Here is a 24,533-nt window from a genome sequence, read left to right as displayed (position 1 = left end):
CTTCCATTACTCCTATGTCCATTGTAGGCACACAGTAGACTGTTCTGTTCTGCTGGACCCAGATGAGAAAGCCGTTGTTACCGTCACACATCGACAGGCCTAGGCTGCCCAACACCCTGTCACTGGTTTATCCCTCTCTCAGGCCACTGTCACCAGGTCCTCTGACCATGCCCCTTTCTCCAGCAGCCAACATGTTGAGAAATTACTTTTTGGTGAACATCTAGCACAGATCCCAGACTTTGACATGCCTTGCTTTTACTAGATTATCAACGTTATTCGTTTCATCTGAGTGGTCATCATTTCAAAGCCCATGCTTTTCAGCCATACTGTTCATGTCAAGGTTCCTAAAGGGATTGAGCACCCAGTCAAAAGCATGGGCTTTGGCTTCAAGAATTAACACGTACAGCGATTTATTCACCACCATTCATTCAGCTCACTGTTCCAAACAAGCGTACTTGGCATCAGAAATTAAATTTCCTAGACCACTCAGAGAAGACACATGGTCTGGCGTAAGGAGATGTTCGGCAAAAATGTGTTAGGCACAAGTTCTTCTTGGATTAGTTTTCAGATTTGCTGGCTTTTGCGACACCGAATTCAGTTAATGCTCAGTCTCGGGAGCCTGGCCTTTCCGTTTGTCTCGAATCATAGCATCCCGCTCCGAGAACACACTCAGTCATCCTCCATATGCCACCAGTCCACTGCGCTCACAACAAGCCTTATTAATAGATCCCCTGTCATTGAGAAGTCATCTCCCTCAAGGCGCGGCGCGCAGCGTGCTTGCTGAGTCACTTTGCCTCCGTTGCCTCGAACCCGTCTGGAGGCGCTCATATCGGTGGATGGAGATGAGCGCCTCGCTTCTATTTCGGGCCGCCGTGATCCTGCCAGGAGTGGAGGCTTTCACGGCGACGAATGCAAATGCCAAGGAACGAGAGGACAGCCGCGTAAATTGTGGCCGAGCTTTAACCCTCCAAAGGCTGCAGTTTTCTCAGAGCACATCTGTCGGCCGTGGCCATTAGCAAACGACCACTTCGGGCTTACAGTAAAATCTCAGAAACGTGATGTCGAGTAGTCGTGTCATTCGTCATATTTGACGGCAAGACATAGTGTTCCAGGCTCGGACTGCCAGAGACTGTAAATGTACAGATGCTGACTTTCTCTTGTGATTCAGTCAGCGTGCTTTCAGCACTCCTACGGCTTTAGGTAGTCCCAGTAGAGTTCTCACATAATGACACATGTGCACTGACAAGTGGGATGAGACTTGTGGGTGGGATGGGACATTCATTGCTGTCAGACTTAACGCACTGGAGTACACTCTCGGTCAGGCTTTCTCACAGAAGGGAACAAATCTATAAAACACTGTGGGCATTTATATAAGCCCAATGCTTTCTCAGACATGCTAATCCGGTATTGATATTCAAGCTGTAATGTCTCATTAAATGTTCTTGTTCATTAACAAAATAAAAACATCATCACTTCACTGCATCCTTTGGAGAAAATCCATTAGAGAGCATTGTTCGTCCTCCCAGAAGCAGACAGCATTTAGACTGCACAGCCTATTAGGAATCTGCGTATTGGTACAATGTATTGATGAAAGCAAATGCATGTGATTACAATAGGCTATTATTGCTGTTATCATAGGATTGCTGTAATATATAGATACATTAAAACAAAGGATGTGAATCACTTTCTTTCAGATAATATCATATGCAGCTTAATATATAGGCTGCAATATGGTGGTAAGTAATGATTCCATATACTTTGATTCACTACTGCTAATGATGATTCAGTTTTGTGCAGATACAATTTGATTCAGGCCTAGTCAAATATGATTCAGTTCAGTTACATTCAGCAGTAGTAGTATGTAGTATTCAACAGTAGTATGTTCTATGGTAAATCTCTTTGTACCAAAATAATATTCTGTGTACTGCAGAAATGTTCTCTGGACTACCATCATTCCCTCTATACTATAATAATCACCTCTGTAATACATTAATACTCTCTGTATCTCAATAATAGTTCCTACTATTATACTGTGATTGTCACTGTACTACGATAATTTTCTGTACTCCAATAATGCTCTTTTACTCCCATAATTCAGTTTTTACTACTTCAGTTCCCTCTGTGCTACAGTAATACTCTCTGGACTACAACAGTACCCTCTGTACTACAGTAATACTCTCTTTGCTAAAGTAATACTTTCTGGACTACAACAGTACCCTCTGTACTACAGTAATACTCTCTGTGCTACAGTAATACTCTCTGGACTACAACAGTACCCTCTGTACTACAGTAATACTCTCTATGTCTACAGTAATACTCTCTTGACTACAACAGTACCCTCTGTACTACAGTAATTCCCTGTTTACTACATCAGTTTCCTCTGTACTACAGTACTACTCTATGTGCTAAAGTAATACTTTCTGGACTACAACAATACCCTCTGTACTACAGTAATTCCCGGTTTACTGCATCAGTTTCCTCTGTACTACAGTACTGCTTTCTGGACTACAACAAAACCCTCTGTACTTCCATAATACTGTGTGTTTTACATAGTTTACTCTAGTTATTTCCTTTTTACTACATCAGGTTCCTATGTACTCCGATAATGCTCTCTGAGTCAGCTCTCTCTGTACTACAGTAATTCCCTGTTTACTGCATCAATTCCTTCTGTACTACAATACTACTCTCTGTACTATGGTATTCTCTCTGGGCTACAACAATACCCTCTGTACTTCCATAATACTGTGTGCTGCAGTAATTCATGGTTTACTATAGTAATTTCTTTTTTACTAGATCAGTTTCCTCTGTGCTACAATACTACTCGTTGTGCTACAGCAATACTCTCTGGACTGCAACAATACCCTCTGTAGTACCATAATACTGTGCTACAGTCTTCCTTTCTATACTACATGAATACTATCTGTACTTCAGTTATTTTTTATACTGTATATTCATTTCCATCTGTGCTACTCTCTGTACTGCAAAAGCCTCAGCAAATATTTCTATTCTACATTAATTCCCTTTGTGTTGTGATAATTCTCTCTATACTCCATTAACACCCTCTGTACTACAGTCATTCCCTCTGTACTTCATTGATGTTCTCTTTACTGCAGCAATGTTTTTTACTCTGCTCTCTGCACTACAATAGCAGTACTTTTTAACTACATTCATTCCAAAATAAGAATTTGTGTACTGCAATAAACCCCTCTATACTACAGTTATCCTATCTGTACTGCAACAGCTCCCTCTGTAATACAGCAGTTCTCATAGTACTACAATAATTATACCTATGCTACATTACTTTCCCTTTTACTACATCAATTCCCTCTCCACTGCAGTATTACTCTCTGGACTACAACAATACCCTCTGAACTACCATAATACTCTCTGTAATAACAGTTATACTGTGTATACTGCAATAATACTGTCTGTACTACAGTATTTATTTCTGCAAAACCATTTGTACTGCAGTTTTACTCTGTACTCTGTACTGTACTACAACAATGCAGTTGTTCAATCAGGAGACATGTAGAGTACTGAAGTTATATTATAATAGAAGACAGTTACAGTAGTACAAGCAATTTAACCCCTTTAACACCCCAAGGCTTATTACACACTAAGGTGGATTATTCAGGAACTATGAGGACACCTGTACCAATTGGTGGGGCTGTTCTTTGGTTATAGCAGTTTAAAAAAAAAAATGTAGGCCCGGCGGCAGGCCCTAGGCTGTTTAAGGGGTTAAGCCAATCTTCTCTACATGATTTTGCCTGATTCCTGGGTTGTGGCTTCACTGAAAGCAAACGGCACAGTGTATGTTTCACTAACTTCAGTTACTAACTTCAGTGGGGTATGAAGCCCTGGAAATAACTGCTAATGCTAGCCTTTACCTGTGGCTTTTTTAGCGCTCTCTCGCTCTCTCTCTCTCTCTCTCTCTCTCTCTCTCTCTCTCTCTCTCTCTCTCTCAGACACACTCTTTTTTTTGGATGTAGGCTTGTAAATTGATGCAGCCATATCATTGACAGTTTTACACCCCTAGTTGAGACAGGGAAAGAAAGGCAGAGGCTTTGAAAGAGATCGAGAGAGAGAGAGAGAGAGAGAGAGAGAGGAGGGTGGTGGGGAGAGATGCACATTATATTGCGCTGTTGTGTTTTATTCCTTTCAGGGAGTAATTGGAGGAAGAGCAGTAATTTGAAGCAAGAGTTATGCCACATACTTTACTGCAGTTATGTGACACTAATTGGCAATAAAGGGCATTGCCTCTGCTTCCCGGTTTGATTTCAGAATAATTACTTAAGCAGACAGCTTGGCTCGTGCTCAGAATTAAACAGACAGTATGGAGACCCCTAGCAACCAGGCAAATCGGCCTCCGCTGCTGCTCAGCAACATGCCACTTAAGAGAGAAAAAGACCAAGAGAGAAGCGGAGGGAGAGGCGGAACGCGAAAAGATTCTTCACCTCCATTTTAGATCCGCCTGGCCGCAGCAAAGGTGTAGCGTCTGTCTGCCCCCTCTTTAGCACAGTGTCACTGGACGCATGTATGTCCATAGATAGTACGCTTTTCTTCATGACTAACACTGCTTCCGGCAAGGCAATGCAAGGCAATGGCGAGGTTTGACCTCCAGCTGAAAGCGCCTCACGACTAGTAGTAATGAAAAGCCTTCTCCATTCTTTTCTCCTCTTCAGTTGAATTCTGAGAGAAGTTTTTCTCTTTTTTTAGACACAACAAGAATAGGATTTATCATAAATGCCCAATAGTAACCCAATACCTCAAGCAGAATAGAATACGTCCATGTATGCAACTCAATCGGAAAAGACTAGGCCAAATGAGGCCGTTCTAAATACAATTTCTAATGTGAGTAATCTCTAAAAAAAGATAGCCATGTAAACACCTGTATCTGATTACATTCCCAATCGGAAAGCATAAGTACTTTCTATGCATATGCAATCTTTTTAAGAAAAAGGTTCCTTGAAGGTTCATCAAAGCACATTAAGAGGTTCCTCTACAGTTTCAAATTGAAGAACCCCTAAAAGTTTATCAAGGAACATATACTGTTAACAGTAATACGTGCCCACTGCAGTCCATGCGCTTCAATCAGAGATACGTTGGCGAAGGAAGACTGCAGAGAATTTTTTGCAGTGGACCTTTACTGTTATGGTATGGTTCTGCCGTGGCGAGACAATCTTTCAAAAAATCATTCATTTTGCTTCGTCATACAGAAATGTAGCTTCTGCATAACCCTGTAACACTCCAATTACTCAGTGATTACAGGGACTTCAGTAGAAGCTGGTGGGGCTATTCTTTGGTAACTGACGCAGGCCATAGGTTGTATAAGGAGTTAAAATTTGCAAATCCTATCATTGGTAGGACTGTACTGGTAGCACACTTTAATACACAGGGTTTGTGCATCCGGGGATGGGACTGGATAGCTCTTTGGATGTTCTTCTGAATGTTGCCCCTTCTTTAATAACGGAACATGAAGTCTGAGTCTGAGTCCGCTGTCATTTTAAAGTCATTTTAAAAACACACACACACCAATTGAAAACTCACATAATGCTTGTTGTCTTGGTAACATGTACATTAAGTGGTGCTCTACACAGGTGCATCATTTTGGATTGGAGTACCTGTAGTGTGCACAGAAACTGAGATTTTCATAAGATCATCGAGTAGCGTGTACACATAAACCCCTCAGTCTGAATCTACAACCAGTCAGAATGGGGAAAATCTCCCCCGTCTTTTTCTTGTTTTGATGTTTATGAAGTCAACCATGTTTCATATCATCACAAGTGTTTAATCTTGGCTTATGCTAATTGTGATGTGGTCATTATGAATAACCAATCGGTTATACCGGCACCAAACCGTTCAACCGTTTTTTGTTTTTTTTTTCAAACAAGCTACTGTGCACACAAGGGCAGCTGATGTCAAACAATGCTTTCCTTCTTGTAAATTTCCACCAGTAGCATGATGGGAAATAAAAAGTTGTAAATAGTGACCCTACAAGATTCTCAGTCTTTGCCAAATCATGGACTAAAAGCACTGTGTGAGTAATATCAAATGGTCTTTAGATGTGAGGGAGTGTTAGACTTTAGTCTTTAGTATTTTCAGTCTTTCCCAAGTCTTCTAGTGTATGGATAGCCTCATAAGTTGAGCCTCAAAAACAGTAATAAATGAGCTGCAGCTGAAATTGATTCAACATGGTGTAAGATGTTTAGTCTGTTTACTTTTTATTCCCATCTGCAAATTAAAAATCCCACTATCATATGAGGGAAAGGCCTTCCTATTCTCAGACTCTCAGACTTCGAACCTATGATCTCCTGCCTTTTGACAAGCAGGCATAGTTGCACCACTCTAGAGCTGTGAACCCATGTACAGATCTGTGTCTAAGAAAGAACAGAAAGGGAATATTATTCAGAACTGGGTTTTTGGTAGTGTCATTTCACAGCTCTGGGGTGGCCCTACAGTCTAACTGCTCATCAAGTGTGAGAAGATCAGATTAAATAAGTTCAAATACCAGCAAGAGCTCAGCGCTTCTTTCAAATCTGGGACATCATGTGATAGACTCAATGTAAAATGTATTGTTGAACAAACTGAGATGCTGAACTACAAAATATGAGTTGAGCTGAGTGAAAAAACGCTCCGTAATCAGTTACTGCATCATTTCATGTTTGCCTGGCTTAAAACAGTGAACGCAACCAACCGACTGACTTTCTCTCACATCCTCAGGAACTCGGGGCCTGGCGAAATGAACAAAATGAAGAACTTCAAGCGCCGCTTCTCGCTGTCTGTGCCAAGAACAGAGACGATAGAGGAGAACGAGTTCACGGAGCAGATAAATCAGCTCAACATTAGACGGAACGAGGGTAAGAGCACCGCCACATCCCAGTGGTGCTGGCCGGGTCCAGAATCACAGCCCTAAATATGCTAGCTTTAGCAGCCTAATCCCACTGTGTCAAAACTGCCTTTGTACATGGTCATTTCATACTATGGTAGTTCGAAGATCACCCTCCCTTCCCCGCTCCATTTGTACAGAAATCCCAATTCTAATTTCTAATGCAACTAATGGCCCATATAATTATGGCCTGGGCTTACAGTGTGCAACCACTGTTGCGATCCTTTTTAGTTAAAAAAAAAAAAGAGGTTTCTGGATTTAATATGTAATAATTTATCTAGGCCAGGGGCTTACACCGTTGGGCGCATGGGGGTTAGAGCCGTTGTTCTCGCTCTATTCCTAACAGAGAGGAGATCAGAGAAAGTGGAGGCCTAAGCCAGTTTGTTAATCTTTTAGAGAGATGGAAAAGTGCTGCAGAAGAGGAACTCGTGCTGAGCTGGCATTTTGGCCAGTCTCAGTAGACATGAGGGGTCAGAGCTGTTCTGGAGGAAATGATGAGGGAACAAATGCTTGACCCCCCACAGAAGCAGGATGCCGTCTGCCTCTCCTCACCGAATCTTCCCTCTGTCAACCTGGAGGCAAGGTTCACTGGCTCAGCGTCTGCATTATTAATGCAGAGGTAATAGTGCAGTCGCAGGGTGCCATCTGCTCCTGCCATCCACTTACATTCATTCAGTCAGCATTAAATACAGTTATTTCAAAGGAGAATCAGTGCCTAGTGGAAGAATGAAATTATCAATTTGCATTCAAATCCACTGGCTGGTCTACGATGTATCATGCACTTATTTCACATGGCTGCTGGTTTGAAAGCCGAAAAGTTGGGACATTTCCGGAAGTATTAAAGGCAGCTGCAAAAACTGACTTGCTTGTTAGCCAATTTTACAATTTTACCCACCAAGGTCCTTGTTTCTGAAAGGCTACATCAACTGGATCCAAAACATTTTCCCACCTTAAGCAGAAAACTCTTATTAATATTATAATTTTTTATTCAGACATGACAGACATGAAAGCCATATTCACAATAAAACGTGACGGGGTGGTATGTGATGGAATGGTATGCATGGATATCCTTACCTTGGACACATGCCAATCAGAATTAGATTTAGAATTAGAATAGATTAGAATTATTTTCTTTGCATTAATGATGTAAAGATTTAATACAATAATGACATCACATCCTCTTTGTGATGTCAATTAAAGCAACAGTACATTATTTATGGACAGAACAGTTTGGTGTGGTGCAACGGACAACACCGGTATTTACCACCATGTGGGAGGCTGGAGGTTGGTTCCTGGTTTGGGTGGCTATGCTGTGCTACAGCAATAAGAGTCCTTGGGCAAGACTCCTAACACTACATTGGCCAACGTCTGTAATATGGTTTTAATCGCTCTGGATAAGAGCGTCAGCTTAATGCTGCAAATGTAAACACGTTAGTGTGATGGGTTGGTAAGTCAAACTGAGGAATGCACACAAACCCTACATTTTATTTTAAACTGCTCCATTAAAATTACTTGATTATATTATAGCAATGCATAGGGATGACTAAGGATATGCATTCTGTCTCATTCTTTGGTTTTCTAGGCAACATAAACAACAAAAATGGTCTTTGGCCATTTTTGGGTTTGTTGGCTTAAGGTTATCTTTGTATGTAATATCACTGGTTTTAAAGAAGCTGGAAAAACAGAGTCACAAAGATTTTCCAGAACACAGAAGAATACCTTTGAAAATGTGTTCTGTATGCAGAAATAGCCAAGGGGATTTGGTAAAGCTGGGTTCTTATGTAGGATGGGTAAAGGAGGCAGCCTCAGAGGAGCTAATGAGCTAAACTCGAGCTACACCATCTGATTCCAATGAGAACTCGTCGTCTTCTACACATGGTCTTTTCTTGTCAGTGGATGATTAGTCCCAGCCAAGAAACAATGAAAGGACATTTCTCTTCAAACTTACATTGGCACAGAAATGCCTTTTTATTGTTTCTGGGCCTAGCTAACACCAGTCAGGCAGTATATATAGACAATATATACTCTGTATGATCTCTGCTGTGCAGGAAAGGCTTTCTACTACTACTTTTGCTGTAACACTGCTGTGAGGATTTGATTGCATTCAGCGATAAAAGTGTTAGTTAGGTCAGGATGTTGGATGATTACCATCACACCTCATCCCCAACTCCCCAACTCATCCCAAAAGTATTGGATGGAGCACCATCCATCATTTCAGAGAACACAGTTCCACTGCTCCACAGCTCAGTGCACGCCTGGCAGTGTGCATGGTGCCAATCGATTCATGTTCATCAGCTCCAGAGAGTCCTACTTTATTGGCAGTACTTCTCTACAAGGACTAGACAAGCTGTGTGTATGTGTGTAGCATATAGCCTACTGTATGTAGCCCTGAAGATGTATGTCCACTCATGTGACTTCCACTGTATATAAAAAAAAAAACTCTTACGAACCTCTTAACGTAAACCGCTTTTATCGGCTGGTTTATCCTCAGCTAGATGGCACACAGTTGCCTAGCCTAGCCTAGCACAGCTTAGAACTGTAACAAACGAATAAAAACAACCATTTTTTGTAATGAATGGTCTTACTGGATAGTATTGCTGTCCTCTCAGGGTCCTCTCTGTGTCCTCTCGATGCCCTGTTGACACGGTGTGCAGTAAGCTAGCTAAAGAGATTGTAGCCGATCGTCAGGGCCAGCTTTTAGCGCCCCCCTGCGTGCTCCTGCATAGTCCTTTGCTGAGGATAACCCCGGTGGTACTTGCTTTGTTTTGCCATTCACACTTCTCCAGCCGACCTAGCCTTCTCTTTTAGCCTTCTCAGCCCTGCATCTATATTTTCCTGAAGTAGGTGTTGCATTTAGCCTAGTGGGCTTGGTGTATGTACGTTTTGAGGGCGTAAATATTAACTGTTACAAATAACAGGGCGCCTGTAAGAGTAGCAAAGTTGAATAATGCAATAATAATAATGCAAGCAGAGGCTTCAGATTGTACAGACTGCAAAGCTTTTGGCCTGTACATGTTCTGAATAAACCTGAATAAGGAATTCCTATTCCTTGAGTAGCCACACACATCCCTGATGCTTACAAGGAAATTGATTTTTTTCAACTGACTTCTGTGTTCAGTCTTTTCTGCCTGGACAGTCTGCTTCCGAAATGTTCCCACCTCAGCTTTGGTTTGAAATTCAACAAAGCAGTCCAGCGAAATGAGCGTATTGATCTGGAGGCTTGTGCCCAGTTCATCAGATCAGTTTAGGAGCACTGAGAGAGCAACCCAGACATTAACAATTATAGTGAAAATATAAGTGAATGCAGACTGAGGCTGCTGCTCGCTACCACTGTGGTCGGGGTTTGGAGCCTTTGATTGAATTTTCACAGCATCGTTCTCCTCTGTGCTGGTCTCTCGCGACGTATGGACCTAGGAAACTTCTAGAGGGGGCTATATGACTGGAAAAAGTGTGCCCCCACCAGAAAAAAATATGATTTCTTTCATTCTCTAGTTCTGCAACACAACACAAATCGAGACAGAATGTATACCACGGGGCCAGAGAATTCCGAGATGAGCATTCAGCACGGATCAGACCGGGTAGCAATACCAAGCATGCGTATGTCTCCTCAATTCCCCAAGCCACGGTTTGGAATTGGAATGGGATTTGGGCCCGAGCGCATGATGTGAACGGAACATTTGTTTGGGGAGCGTTCAGATTCCTCAGCTGTCAGCCAGCGGCAGCTGCTTCTGCAGGGCACGAGTTTCCCCCCAATGATGAAGCGCCACTCCGATTGGCTGCTGGAGGTGGCACGCGCCTGCCTCCACACCCCCCAGAGGGGAGACGCTGATGGAGACAGCTGGAAGAGGACAGGGGCTGGGCGGTGGAAGAGGAACAGGGGAAGGAGAGGGAGGGCTTCTACCTCCGTTGCTTCTCCATATTAATATTCTTTCCTACCCCCCGAGCTGGAAACGAAGGTCCAAGCCAGGCATGCTGCGGGAAAAGTCTGTGGCGGCCGGGTCAGGAGGAAAGCAGATGCCGGAAAGTGACCCGAGCTGCTAGAGATGTATCCATTCAATTTGTTCGCCAATACCGTCGATTATCACAACTCAATTACAGCGGGGTTAACGCCACGTTCAGATTTGGGTAGCGGCTAGATTCATTTTAGGGACTGATGTTTTATATTAGTCGGCCTGCCTGAGTGTCTGCTTTAATTCTCATTATATTGGTGATGCACTGCCAATTCATGTCACTACATAGCAATTCTCTATAGAGCAAAACTCATGATTGAGCAATCATGCAAATGCTGCAGCCCATTACTTTGTTAACAAGTGTTTTCTGATCCCCAGAAACATGCAAGCCATGTTTAATGGTAATGCCACCGAAAAAGCTCTTACTTTATGACAGGGAGGGAGATTCCACAAAGAAATAACTTTATTTGCACACAAACACACTAACACACACACACTCTTAAACAAAGTCATGAGTTCTTTATGAGAACACCAGGGCTGAGTGACCAATTCCCCGAGCCCAGGAGCCCTCATTCTTTACTAGCAAAATAAATAAATAAAAAAAGCTGCAAGAGCACCTCATTTTATATATCTCTCTCCCACACAGCAGTAATTACCAGCTGTTGTATAGCGCCATCAAGCCTTTCGGCCAAGCGTGAATGAAATGTGCTTACATTTCCAGCCAAAGATTGAGACTGAGGAGATCTGAATACAAATGAGGAACCAATAGATACAAATAAACACATTATATACATCTTAACTAGAGCAGAAACAAATATTCGACATCCATCAATAATATCGACTATCGAATGCCTTAGTCACAATATATATTTTGGAAGGGACACCCCTCCAATTATCAGATGCTCAAAATGCACCCCCCCCCCAATATACTGATGTACAAATTAAAAAGAATTACTCAACTCATAGGTTTAGGCCAATGTTAGGATCCGTTAGTGTTTCCATCTGTTGTTGATGGGACATATTACTGGAAGACTGTACCACTGTACCAGTACTTTACCGTAGCAAAATCTTGTTAGCTAGCCAGCGTCTCTGACTTGCATGAAAAGGCACTCTTTATGACAGTACAATGTTTGGTAAATTGCTAAAAAGCCGCCACAGGGGTCAATAGTGCAATAGCCCACAACATTTTTTCTAAAAGCCATAATGACTAAAATCTTATATTAAATTGTTAATTGTTATTAATATGTGGGGATGCACTAGGCTTCCTGTTTCAGCTGCAGATCTGCCCATTGAAAATAAAGCATTTTAGTGATATCAGATCTATTAAAGGAGCATCCCTGTGCAATAAAGAGCATTAACGTTTTTCATGGAGGGAAAATATAATGAGTAGCTGCCTATAAGTATTGTAATGGTGCAAAAAGTCAAACTTCAGAGGCATGTTATCAATAACCATTTCACTCGAGTTCTCTTGAGTCTCTGCCAGAGACATCTTTATACTAGGCTACATACGTCTGCTATGGCACACTTTTCAGATGGTGTGATTTATCTGGATAGGTTTTTTTCTTTTTTCTTTTTGGTTTTTTGAATGGTGAAGCCGGAATGAAACAGGAGTAACAAGGCTATTTTTAAAGTCTATGAAGTAGAAAGTTCAGATAATTGCGTGAAAATGTAAGGAGTAAAAAGTCGGCTGAAAAATAATTTCTCCAGTAAAGTATAGAAACCAAAGTTTCTATGTAAGTAAGTATTTGTACTTCGTTACTTGACACTTCTAGTGTGTGTGTAAAGAACCTTTTAAAGAAAGTCAGTGTAAATGTTATTTACTAAGTTAAAGGTTCTTACAGCTTCTCACTCTTTATAAAAAAGAACAGAAAGACTACAGGAAAAAGAATGAATTCATTTTTAACATTAATATAACATGATTAATAAGATAAAATCCTGTTATTTCTTATGTTCAAAAAAAGTTTGTCCAGTCCATTTCTGTAGTTCTGTGATATCAGTTTTGACCTTTTCCACTGCCGCCCGACCCAGTTAATTTACATTGACATTTAGGGCATTTAGCTCACGCTCTTATCCAGAGCGACTTACATGGTTACTCATATTACAGAGGTGGGCCAATGCAGTGTTAGGAGTCTTGCCCAAGGACTCTTATTGGTGTAGCACGCTTAGACTGAGAATCGAAAGCTGGTCTCCCACATGGTGAATTATGTCCAATTCATGCCTACGGCCTTGACAAACACTGTCAGCGAATTATTCTCTTTTTTTAATCCAGGAAAACAAAAGTAGCAACATAAAAGCCACAAGAATATTAAGTAGTGGTTACAAGGGGCTCCCATTGGTCCAGTGGACTATGGCTTGCCATCAGCAGCTGGAGTCTAAGTGAGCACAATTGGCCTTGCTCTCTTGGGGTGGGTTGATGACACATCCTCCCAACATCTCTCCTGGTGTGATGTTGGTCAGCACAGGCATCTTGTTAGCTGTTGTATCATAGCTGGGGATCCCTGTCTTCCGAGCATGCTGGCTGTCTAGCAATGCTGCATCAGCAACAGTTCGGAAAAAGAGATCTTCACCCTCATAATTTTTTTATACTGCATTTCTAGTGATAGAGGGAGTTCATATGAAGGGGCATTGGGTAATTGGCCTTCCAAATAGGGTAGGAAATGGGGTAAAATTAGAAATGAATCATTTATATTAGTGGTTACAAGAAAAAACTCCTTCCTTTACTATTTGCCTTATTTTCCATTACAGCAAAGCAGGGGCATCTTTTTTTACTTTGTAGTGGAAACTGTGAGACGTCAGCTGATCCATTGGTATAGATTACAACCCCGTTACAAAAGGCCCCGTTATACCTGTACCCCAGCCTTCCAAAGAAGAGGACCTGTGTTTATGGTTAAAGGTGCTAAATATACACGTGGAGGGGAAACCAACACCAGAACATCCTTCCCCTGAGAAATGGCTTAGTTATGAAGCGCATGCATCAGGTGGGCTCTTGTGGGGCTCTTAGATAGAACGTCTTACCTGACAGCCTCACAAGAACATTGCAAGATATATTTAATTTTACTGTCATTTATGAAGAGCCTTTTTTTCACTTTAAATTATAAGAAATTTAATTTAATTTAGTTTACTGAAATATTAATTTGTTTATTTCAATAGAACAAAATGCTTTCTTTGACAAATATTGATCATTTTTTTATTCATGCCAGTAATCAGATATATAAAACTTTTGTTTTTAACAGTTCTAATCCTGAACAATAACTACATTCAAACGTCTTGACAAGATTGGCCAAAAAAAGGGGTAACACACATCTCATCAGAAAAGGCAATGTGACCCCGGACTATGTACTGTATATATTTAGCCAACCATGTTCCAACACTAATAGAATCCTTAAGGAACATTGATAGCTTAACTACCTAACTAATCAATTGCGGCCCAGAGGGCAGAACCCGTCGAGACACACAGCTCATCAACTTAGCCCTGTGTCTGACAGGACCATTCCCAGGGAGACAGCCCGAATCGATGCAGGATTACTCTATGGGGGGCCTACATCACCTGTAGCAGCGCAAAGACTCTAATTATCACTTTGCTCCACGCCAGAGGGATTTCCTAATATTGTTACCATATAGTGGTTTCGAATTCCCGAAGGGAGATGCTTCGTCAGTAAGTACGGACCAGGCAATCGGAGGGGGCACAATGGAGCTCCCTGTTCACTTCCCCAGGGATTCCTTCCTTCTGCCTCGTACTCACTCCAACATCAAAGTCATTCTGCGGCCGCTGGTTCATGGCTCGACTCAAGTCTCCATTGAAGGGCTTTCAGTCTGCGATATGAAACCCGCACGTACCACCCACAGAACATCAAAGGCTAGCTCTGCTAACAAGAGGCTCAAACTGTATTACTCCAGCAGGCTGAAGTGGATTAACGTCTATAGAGTCAGAAGGATGAGAATATTTATATTGGATGTAAAGGCAGGGTTTGTCTCTATTGCCTTATGCTAGGAGAGATAAATGATGGTAAATGGCCCAAGCCGAGAACAGGTCCAGGTCCCAGGGTGGCTATAAATAGGCCACACACAGGCTTGGAGGCAGTGAAGAGCTGACAATGGTCCCCCTCTACATGGAGTTCTCTTTCATCAACACACTATTTTTACCATTTTTACAACTTCATAGATTCGACAGTATGTGTTTACTCTATTAGTTCGCTAAAGGGGCATTTGTCAAGATTCAGGAAACCTCTAGATGTTAAAAGATGGTAAACATGACAACACTGGAACCATTGTTTCCCTCGTATCTGCTTTTCATTCTCTTCATTATCACAAAGTACACCATGACTTTTAATATTTCATCATGCTACACAGGTACTTTTCTTGGTACAGGCACAGCGTCTGATGGGTGTGATGGTGTTAGCATTTCAGCCTGATATTTCAGCTGTAGTTTCCCACTACGACATTTATCTTCCTGATAATGAAATTCTAAACATGTAAACACTTATAATTGGCTTTGTAATTAGTAGCTACTGTGATTTTTCGCTAAGTGTGTTTGTTAAGCTAAGTGTATTTTCCGTCCCCTAGGTTCTTTGTAATGAGCTCCCATTAGTTTACCAGTCACTACCTGTGTTAGCATTACGATCATTAGCTGCAGCCAACCAGTATTATATTTCTCTAAGTGGTAAAGATTTATCTACTCCATTCATGATGTGAAGTCTGTCACTCAAACCGAACAACACATTATACAGATTAGATACAGTGTTTACAAACCTGTCCAGGACAAACATCACTAATTCTGTGACCAACTTCATCCCCCTCATATGTAGTAATTATCTTCATTTTGAAAAAACACTTCCAATGCTAAATATCTTTAGTTCTAGCTGAACAGATGGAGATTGAAGTAATGGTGCTTTGAGGAGATGGGGTGGAGTAAGGGGGCATTGAGGAAATGTCAGTGAATTGAGGGGGCATTGATGGGAGGTGGGGTGGAGTAAAAGAGGTATGGAGGAGATGGGTGGAGCAATGGGGTATTGAAAAGATGAAGTGGAATAAAGGAGCATTGAGAAGATGGGGTGGAATTAGGGGGCATTGAGGAGATGGGTGAAGCAATGGGGTATTAAGGAGATGGGAGTGGAGTAAGTGGGTGTTGGGATAATGTGAGTGAAGTAAGAAGCCATTGAGGAGGTGGGAGTGGAGTAAGAGAGCATTGAGGAGATGAAGTAGAATAAGGAAGCATTGAGGAGATGGGTGGAGCAATGGGGCATTGAGGAGACGGGAGTGGAGTAGGGGTGCATTGCGGAGATGGGTGCTGCAATGGGGCATTGAGGAGATGGAAGTGGAGTAAAGGGGGAATTGAGGAGATGCGAGTGGAGTAATGGGATGTTGAGGAGATGGGGTGGAAAAGAGGGCATTGAGGAGATGGGGTGAAATGAAGGAGCATTGAGAAGATCAGAGGAAGAATTGGGGTGTTGAGATGGGGTGGAGCAATGGGACAATAAGGACATGTGGGCTGAGTAATAGACGTTGGGGAGATCGGGTGTAGTAAAGGGGTGTTGACGAGATGGGGTGAAATAAAGGGCATTGAAATAATGAGGGAAGAATTGGGGTGTTGAGGAGATTGAGTGGAGTAATGGGGCAGTAAGGAGTTGTGGGTTGAGTAATGGATGTTGAGGAGATGGGGTGGAGTAATGGGGCATTGAGGAAATGTGGTTGGAGTAATGGGGCGTTGAGGAGCGTCTCATAAAGTGACTGACAGGAGATCAGTGCAAACACAGACAAGAAGCCAGCCCATGTCAATGTGTTTCCCAGGTACCTAGTATACATGTGCAGCTTCCATTGCTGGGTTAATTACATAATCATTTGCATATTCCAGAGTTTTCATTTCTTGAGAAAAGGGAGAGAAACTTGACTAATCCTTCTTTAGGTCCTCTGGCGTCTTTGCACAATACCACAGTCAGACACGGTTCTGTCTTTATCTGAATGTAAGCTTTGTGTTTCCTTCAACCACAGGCAGCAGTTTGTTACTGCAGTGATTGAACTTTTTAAATCACAGATATTAGCTTCACATTTATAACTCATAAAAGGAGGCCCGTCTCTCCTCAGCACGGTCCTCTCCCCTGGCCCCTCTCTTACCTCGGGGCCAAGACATATAAAAAAAAGACGAATTGACTCTCTGTGGCCCAGTTATTGGATTGTCCTTTTCCGAGTAGGCTCCACCAAGGTGTTTTGCCGCTCACAGCAAGATATTGTACACACTGGGTCATGCCCATCACACTTGGAAGAAGAGCGCTGATCTAGGATCAGTGTTTGCCTTTCAGATCGTTATTATCACAGTCAAGAGGGAGCTGGCCATAGAACAGTGCTTTTGTTCAGATTTTCTCTGCAAAAACAAGGCAGGGGAAATCAGCGGGAAGCACGGTGCTGCTGGCTGTGTCCTCTGAAAATAAAATCTAATCAATGTATGTAATATTACTTATTGTGAGAAGAATCGAGTGCAGTGAACAGAGTATAAACTATTACAGATATTTGTATTATAGTAAAACTGAGTTAATCACCATCCTTGGATAAAAAAAAATACCCCAAATATGTTATAAAATACTGCTTAAAAATGCTGACCAGTCCTATCTGAGAACTCTATATATGCTGGCCCTAATTGTCCAAGGAGCACCTCTGATTGACATCCCTCTGTCCAAGAATCTCAGCCTGCAATGCAGACCAGCTAAGGAAAACAGCGCCACTGAAATGGGGAGAAATGACCGAAACAGGCTCTTCAACATGCAGGTGGTGCTGTAGACCCCGCTGTGCCCATCACTGACTAAAAACATTATCCACCTATCATGTACTGACTTTTTTTTTTTATACTTTTAATCAGATTACTTCCTTTTTCACTGTAACTCTAACTTTTTAGGCTGTAATGTAATCTTGCTAGTAAATCCCCCTATTTTGAAATGTACTTCTACTTGATTTACTTACTTTTTCACTGTAACTGTAACGTTTTCGACTGTAATGCAACTGCTAGTAATTTCCATATTTTTAAGGCGTACATTTCATTGAATTACTTCTCTTTAGCTGTAACAGATTAGAGTTACTGGTTTGTTAGTTTTTTGGCATCCTGATTCTGTAAAATCCCTTTATTCTGATATAAATTAGCTAGCCCTAGCTTGTCTGCAAGCTTTAGGTTATTAGTAGATGGATTAGCTTTTCTCCTTCTTCAGAAAAGATGTTGACTAGATGTGAGATCATTCCACTAAATCACACTTTTGCATGTCTGTGTTCGTGTCCATGCTTGCGCTTAACCCCTTAATGCAGCAAGGCTTATTACACAGTAAGATAACTACAGGGACTTCTCTACAAACAAGTGGGCCTGTTCTTTGCTAATAGAAGTTCATAATGAGACTTTTGTCCCGCCGGTGGTCCATAGGGGTTTTAAGGGGTTAAACAAACAAACCAGGGGTGGGGGTGTCAGGAACAGAGGTGTGAAGTTAAAGGAGACGTGACAATTTGCAGCTGAAAGAGAGACAAGAGAGAGAGAGAGTGAGAGTGAAATTGTGAGAGAGGAAGAGCTAGAGTGAGAGAGATAGATGACTTGCCTGTGATGACCCCAATTACCGCCAGGGAGATCAAAGTGCTCGCGGCTGCTGTGATATTTAAATGATGAGCCTGGATAGGGCCTCCGCTTTTCATATCGGCAAATGAAGGAGATGAAGCCCACCCTCCCTCGCCTGTCTCTCTCCCTCTGTCTTTCTCCTCTCGCTCGCTCTCTCTCGCACACACCCTCTCTGCCTCTCTCCTTTATGCCATGCATGAAAAAGAGCAGATCTACAGCTCTCCCTCGTCTACCTCAGAATAATAATGAGACTGAATGCTATGCAACCCTCCCAGGCTCTCCCTCTCTCTCTCTCTCTCTCTCTTTCTCTCTCTTTTTTGCTCTCTCCTCTCACCATTAAGATGTGAGGGCCAGGGAACAAGTGCCTTTTCTCGGTTTGGATTGTCTGAGTGAGCTGAACAATGTTCTGCCTGGTTTAGAGAGACTGAAAGGTCAGACGAATGTGTGCAAGAGATAAGATAGATAGATAGATCAATGAAGAGACACACCGTGCAAGGAGCTAGAATAAGACACGGCGGGTGTGCGGGTGCATACATGTGAGTGTGTGACAGTGCTTGTGTGTGTGAGGGGGGTGGTGTTGAATTACAAATCTAATGAAAGGGAGGAAGAGATATAAATATTGATGATTCAGATGGCTACCTGAGAGACTGAAAAACTCTCTTGTTATCTACATCCCTCTGTTGCCTTTGTTAACGCTCCGTGTCACCATGGCAACTAGCAATTAAATGGCAGAATGCATTTTCACATCGACGACACGTTGGGATCCGTGACGGCCAGTGGTGGAAAAAGAACTCCGCTGTCGATGATCAGAGGGAAAGCCGAAAGCCCTCCTGGAAATAAATACCGAATCAGATCAAGCACAGCTGCAGCTTCCTGTACTGAGATGATCGCCTTCAAAGTCCCTGGACACAGCATCAGGTTTAGCATCAGATACAGCACAGAGCTCAACGCTCATTCAGTGGAGATCCAACAACACCATAGAATAGTATCTGCAGTGCCATGAAAAAAGTATTTGCCCCTTCTGCTTTCCTCTGTTTTTGCATATTTGTTGTTTGAGTCTTTAGATCTTCAGATTCTCAGACAGCGTGAGGACAAGGAGAACACAAGAAAACACAAAACCTGGTGTGAAAAGGTTATTGGCCACTAAACTTGATAACTTGACAACCACCTTCTGCTAGAAAAGCTACGGAAGATCTGGGGATCAGTCCTTCACACTGCTCTGTTGATATGTTGATATACTCTTCTATTCAGAATTGCTGAAATTCAGCTATAGTGGAAGGCTTTAGAGCATAAACTGCCCAATTCAGGTCCTGCCACAAAATCTCAATGTGGTTCAAGTCAGGACTTCGACTAAGCCACTCCAAAACTCTTGTTTTGTTTTGTTTTTTTAGCTCTTGTGCTTCGGATCATTGTCCTGCTGCATAACCCAACTGCACATGAGCTTCAGATGAGGTACTGATGAGCAGGCATTCTCCTGCAGAATGCATTTCTGGTAGAGAGCAGTATTTATGGCAAATTGGCCCTGGGCCCCTTGGACCCCAGGCCCTGAAGCAGCTGAAGTAACCCTGCAACATCATACTACCACCACCATTTTTGACGGTTGGTCTAACATTGTTATTGTGTAATGCTGGGTTAGCTTTACGTCAGATGAAACCGGATCTTCCAAGAAGTTACACTTTTGACTTATCAGCCCACAGAATCTTTTCTAAAAGGCCATTAAGGTGTTTTTTGGTTAATATGGTAAATATGAGTATCCCACCTCTTAGTAAGCAGCGTTTTTTGCCTTACAGTTCTTTCATGGATGCCATTTTATGTCTAGTCTCTGTCCAATGATGTCACCTTGATGCTGACCTTATCTGAAACAAGCTTGCAGTTCCTTTGGTGTTTGTCGGTGTTCTTTTGTGGATAAGTCCTTGATGCTAGATAGTGGTAGACCTTCTAAGAAGTTCTAAGTCCCATGTTTTCTTCATTTGGACATTATGTCTCTCCCTGTGGTTTGCTGTAGTCCCAGAGCTTTAAACGTATATATTTCAAAACTTTCTTTCTTGCATCTTTTCTTTGGGGGGACTAATTAGCCTACTTCATATTACTCAAAAGATCATATTTAAAGACCCTTGGGACCTAAATCTGAGTTTTCTTACTAATTAAGTTAATCTGGCTTCTCGGGGCCCCCAGTGTACAAAGTATGACTTATGAATATTTACCCAAAGTCTAAAAATGTCTGTTACATTTGACCAGTATTTCTCTCCTTTCGATGCAATCCTAAAAGTGGTCATGCTTATGTCAGCATAACCCTGACCAATCACAAAGCTGACATGGCTCCACCTTGTCTTAGAGTCTGAGCAACCTAAGAGAGCTAAAGCTAAAGCTAAATCTGGCGTGAGCTTCATCTTTCTTCGTGTCCCATCATCCCTCACACCTCTCGGCTTCACCGCAGAATTTAGTGTCTGGATGCCGGGACAGACAACAGGGTCGTTGGAACAAAATCAAGCCTACTTTAGTTGATCCCAGTTATAAACTAGGTTTGGTCATTGGTTGATTGAGTGACTAAGATATTGAAGGTAAGGTAAGTAAGAAATCATGCACAGGGCACAGCACTGTAGAGAAACATGCACAGACGCCACCATTCCTGAGCCTGCACCCTCTACATCCTATTCTAGGGGCTCGTTGTTGCACTGTGTGACTACTGCTCTGTTTGACTGACTAGAGAAGCCGTGCAGTTATAATCCTATTACTCACAACCTCAAATAAAGAAAAATCACTTAAATAAAGGGAGTTTTGGAGTATGTGGAGGCTAGGCTAAGCTTAATACCTGAACCGTCAAATATCGCTGGAGAGAATCGGTGAATCATCTGCACAAATTGGCCGCTTAATGGGGATCCTCAATATTACCAAATAAAGAGCTCTGCAGGGCCGAGTATTAGTCATATTAAGCATGGAGAGAGGGGGCGATGGAAGCCTTTTGATCAGACAGCGAGGTCTCGTCATGCTTTCAAGGCTCTTGGTGAAATAAAATAAAGAGGCATTAGTGATCCTTTGTGCTCGTATTTGACGAAAAGCATCGAAGCAGAAAAAGAAGATGATGAAAGAGAGAAACTGCAAAAACAAAGAAAGGCAATAAAGGTGTGTTCCCCCGCTGGTTTTCTAGTGGAATTAGAACTTGCGTTCTGGTGGATTACACTGGTGGATTCATTTTGCCAGTCACGTACTGGTGGTCAGTGTTGTAAAGTGCCTACTGTGAAAGGGTTTTAAAGATTTTTCCTGTCAAAACATCTCAAAGTCGGACTTTCATACCCACATTGTCCCCTAATAGGAGTATTAAGGGGCCAGAACTAGACAGAATGTGGTCGATTCTGAAATAGCCTTTGTATGAGCTGATGTTCTTCTCTCCTGGTACCTGGAAGTTCTGCATCAAGAAAATGCAAGGGTCTTACAGACCTCACAGACCTCACAGACCTTGGCAAAAGTGTTCCTCTTCGTCACGAACCTTCAGCCCATTTCACCCCAAACCTCCCCCCTGTGACCCAACCGTGATCCACCGTCTCCCACTCTCTCTTTCTCTTTTACGCTCGCCCACTCATTGTCCGTAATGAACATTTCCCACTACAGTTTCAGCTTTGAAGATATCAAAGACACGTCGGATCCATCCCTCGGCTTCCTGTGCCCAGCCAGAGCATGGTACTGTGGCCCTGGTGAGCACGGCCATTTGAGCCCAGTGCAGGTGGTCATCTCTACCTTTCATCACAGCCGTTAGGTAGAGCTTAAGAGACACAGTGCGACGAAGGCTCCAGAGGTCACTCTGATGCATCCTACATCAGATGGGATTGGCTTTGATGTGCAGCGGGATTCTGAGATGGTCAAGAAAATCAGGTTTCTGACCCTTTCTCTCCAATATTCTCAATTTGAAAATCCATTTTGCTCCTCAGTCCTTCAGCAAAAACCCAGAGACAACAAGAAATCAATCGAGATTCAGTGCATCAGTCTTTTGGGTTAACTCCTTAAACCCTGTACACGGACCCATGCATCAGTTCCTTACCTTCAAAATTGCATTACTCTTATAATTAACATTCATAGATCCTGTAGGACCCCACAAAATTGTTACCAAATAATTCATAGTAGTTCCTACATCAATAACAGGATTAATAATATAATAATTATCCTAGTTTTCCATGTAAACAGGCCACTTTGGGTGATCTGCAGTACATTCTGGTGGTGTCAAGTAATCTGGTGATAGCATCAATGACCCACTGAGATCAGTGGGCTCTCTAAACAGGTGTTGTGATCATTGCTCATACTCAAACTAAACTCAGGGTGAGGCTGGCGTTGATGACCTTCTCGAACAGCTGGGGCCCTTCGCTCCGTTCCACCCCAAACAGTCCAGATAGAGATTTCTACTCTGGGGCCTGAGGAAGATGAACCCAGCAGATGAGAAAAGATGTGCTCGGTGGCCAATTCTAATTCAGCAGCCGGCCTCGCCCCGATAATGAGGTGGATCTCAATTATGCTGCTCCACTGCTGTGAAATGGACCGGGGGCTCCCGCCACGGTGCCTCTCGAGGCCCTTCAAGCCCCCTTGTCCAAATTGAACTGATGGAGCAGAAAAGCCATTTGATTTTCGCTCTCACCTGCAAAAAAAAAAAAATGCAAGCGGGACCAGGCACAGGCCAGCCAGCGAGAACACCAGGCTGGCGGCTGGCTTTGGCGGGCACTCGCACAGAGGTCGGACGCACTGTCGGTGGTACGCATCAGGTGTGGTTTATAGGGGCGTAATTAGATTTGTGCTGACAGTCTGTTGACACAGAATGTATTAATTGGGGTGCCTTGGATTGACATGTATTTAGATAGCCACATCATAAATGCGTGAAACTCGGTGCGGTGAGGACTAATTGCGTTGAGTCGTGTAATTGTGGCGCGCTTGATTAATGGCAGCTCCCGTCGCCAGCATATGGCAACGTTGACCTCATATTTATTGAGTTAGCCGGCCAATCTGAGAGGGGTGGGGATGTCATCTGCTCAATTTGGGCTGGATTAAACTGGACTGCTGAGATTCTGAAGTCTTTACATCTTTCCTCATCATGGATATAACTTCGAACATCTAAGAATGATTCCACATCATTAGTGAAGACACCCTCCACAGTGTTGGTTGGTAAAAGTCAGATGCACAGGGTTGTACTTTTGGATTTTATCATAAAATCCAGGCTGAATTAAAGCTTGCCTGCCTGCAAGGCCAGTTTTTGGTGAAGCAATGATGCCGACATTTCGCCAGGGTGTCCTGCACTAACACCCAGTCTCAATATCTTACCATTACTCTACTTTTGAACCTCATTTCTTTCCTGTAATCAAACTTGCTTTTAAGTATTCCTTATTGTGCTGCCTGGTGTCAACCAGAGGTGGATAGGTTCCACTTTTGAGTCTCGGTTCTTCTCAAGTTTGTTCATTTTGCTCTGCAGGTGTTTTCCTAGCTATCGTCACAGTTCTATTTCAAACTATCTTGATGTCAACTGGTAAATATATTGATTAACTTGCTTATTGCAATCAGAAGACATAAGATGTACAGTTGGAGATGGATCTGTCCATCTGCTCCACTGCCCACAAATCGGAGTGATCACAGTAAGCAGCAAGACGACAGCTCCAGCATCTCACTATACTTCAATTCCCTGTGTCTGTAAAGCCCTGAACCTACAACCTTTATCTAAGGGGAAACATTAATTACCAAAAGCTAAACTAATCAGATGAGTTTTCAGCCTAGATTTGAAGATTGAGACGGTGTCTAATCCCCCAGTCCTTCAAATATTAGATCCGCCTGTTTAGGGGTAAAAAGTGGAAAACCTACATAAAGGTATGAGCCAATGCATATAAAAGATTGTGTTTATTCCACAGATATGGTCCCAAACAGCCTGGGCCTGCACAGCTTACACCCAGAGGCTAGTCCAGTGGCCTCAGACCCTCAGGCCCAGTCTCCTACTCAGCTCCACTACCGCAACAAAGTTCAGCACCGTCGCTTCTCCATGGAGGTCAGTAGCACTGCATCTCTACTACAACTACTCCTTGCCTGTGTGCTCCATGTATATGTGTATGTATAAGGGTGTCAGGAATAGCACTGATGTGTAATG

At 42.6% G+C, this 24,533-nt stretch overlaps 1 protein-coding gene across 1 annotated transcript in view; it reads left to right on the top strand.

Moving 5' to 3' along the window:
• The window catches only part of cdk18 (cyclin dependent kinase 18), a 68,580-nt gene that overhangs the window by 23,890 nt on the left and 20,157 nt on the right, over positions 1 to 24,533 (top strand). The window contains exons 2-3 of the mRNA XM_072665668.1: positions 6,721 to 6,857; positions 24,301 to 24,434. Coding sequence (XP_072521769.1) covers positions 6,740 to 6,857; positions 24,301 to 24,434 — 252 coding nt within the window. The 5' untranslated portion in view covers positions 6,721 to 6,739. The remainder of the gene's footprint in view (positions 1 to 6,720; positions 6,858 to 24,300; positions 24,435 to 24,533) is intronic.

This window comes from Salminus brasiliensis, chromosome 21 (assembly GCF_030463535.1).
Source record: "Salminus brasiliensis chromosome 21, fSalBra1.hap2, whole genome shotgun sequence".
NCBI lineage: Eukaryota > Metazoa > Chordata > Actinopteri > Characiformes > Bryconidae > Salminus > Salminus brasiliensis.
Note: the sequence above shows the minus strand (reverse complement) of the source record. Positions and strands in the feature narration are given on the sequence as shown.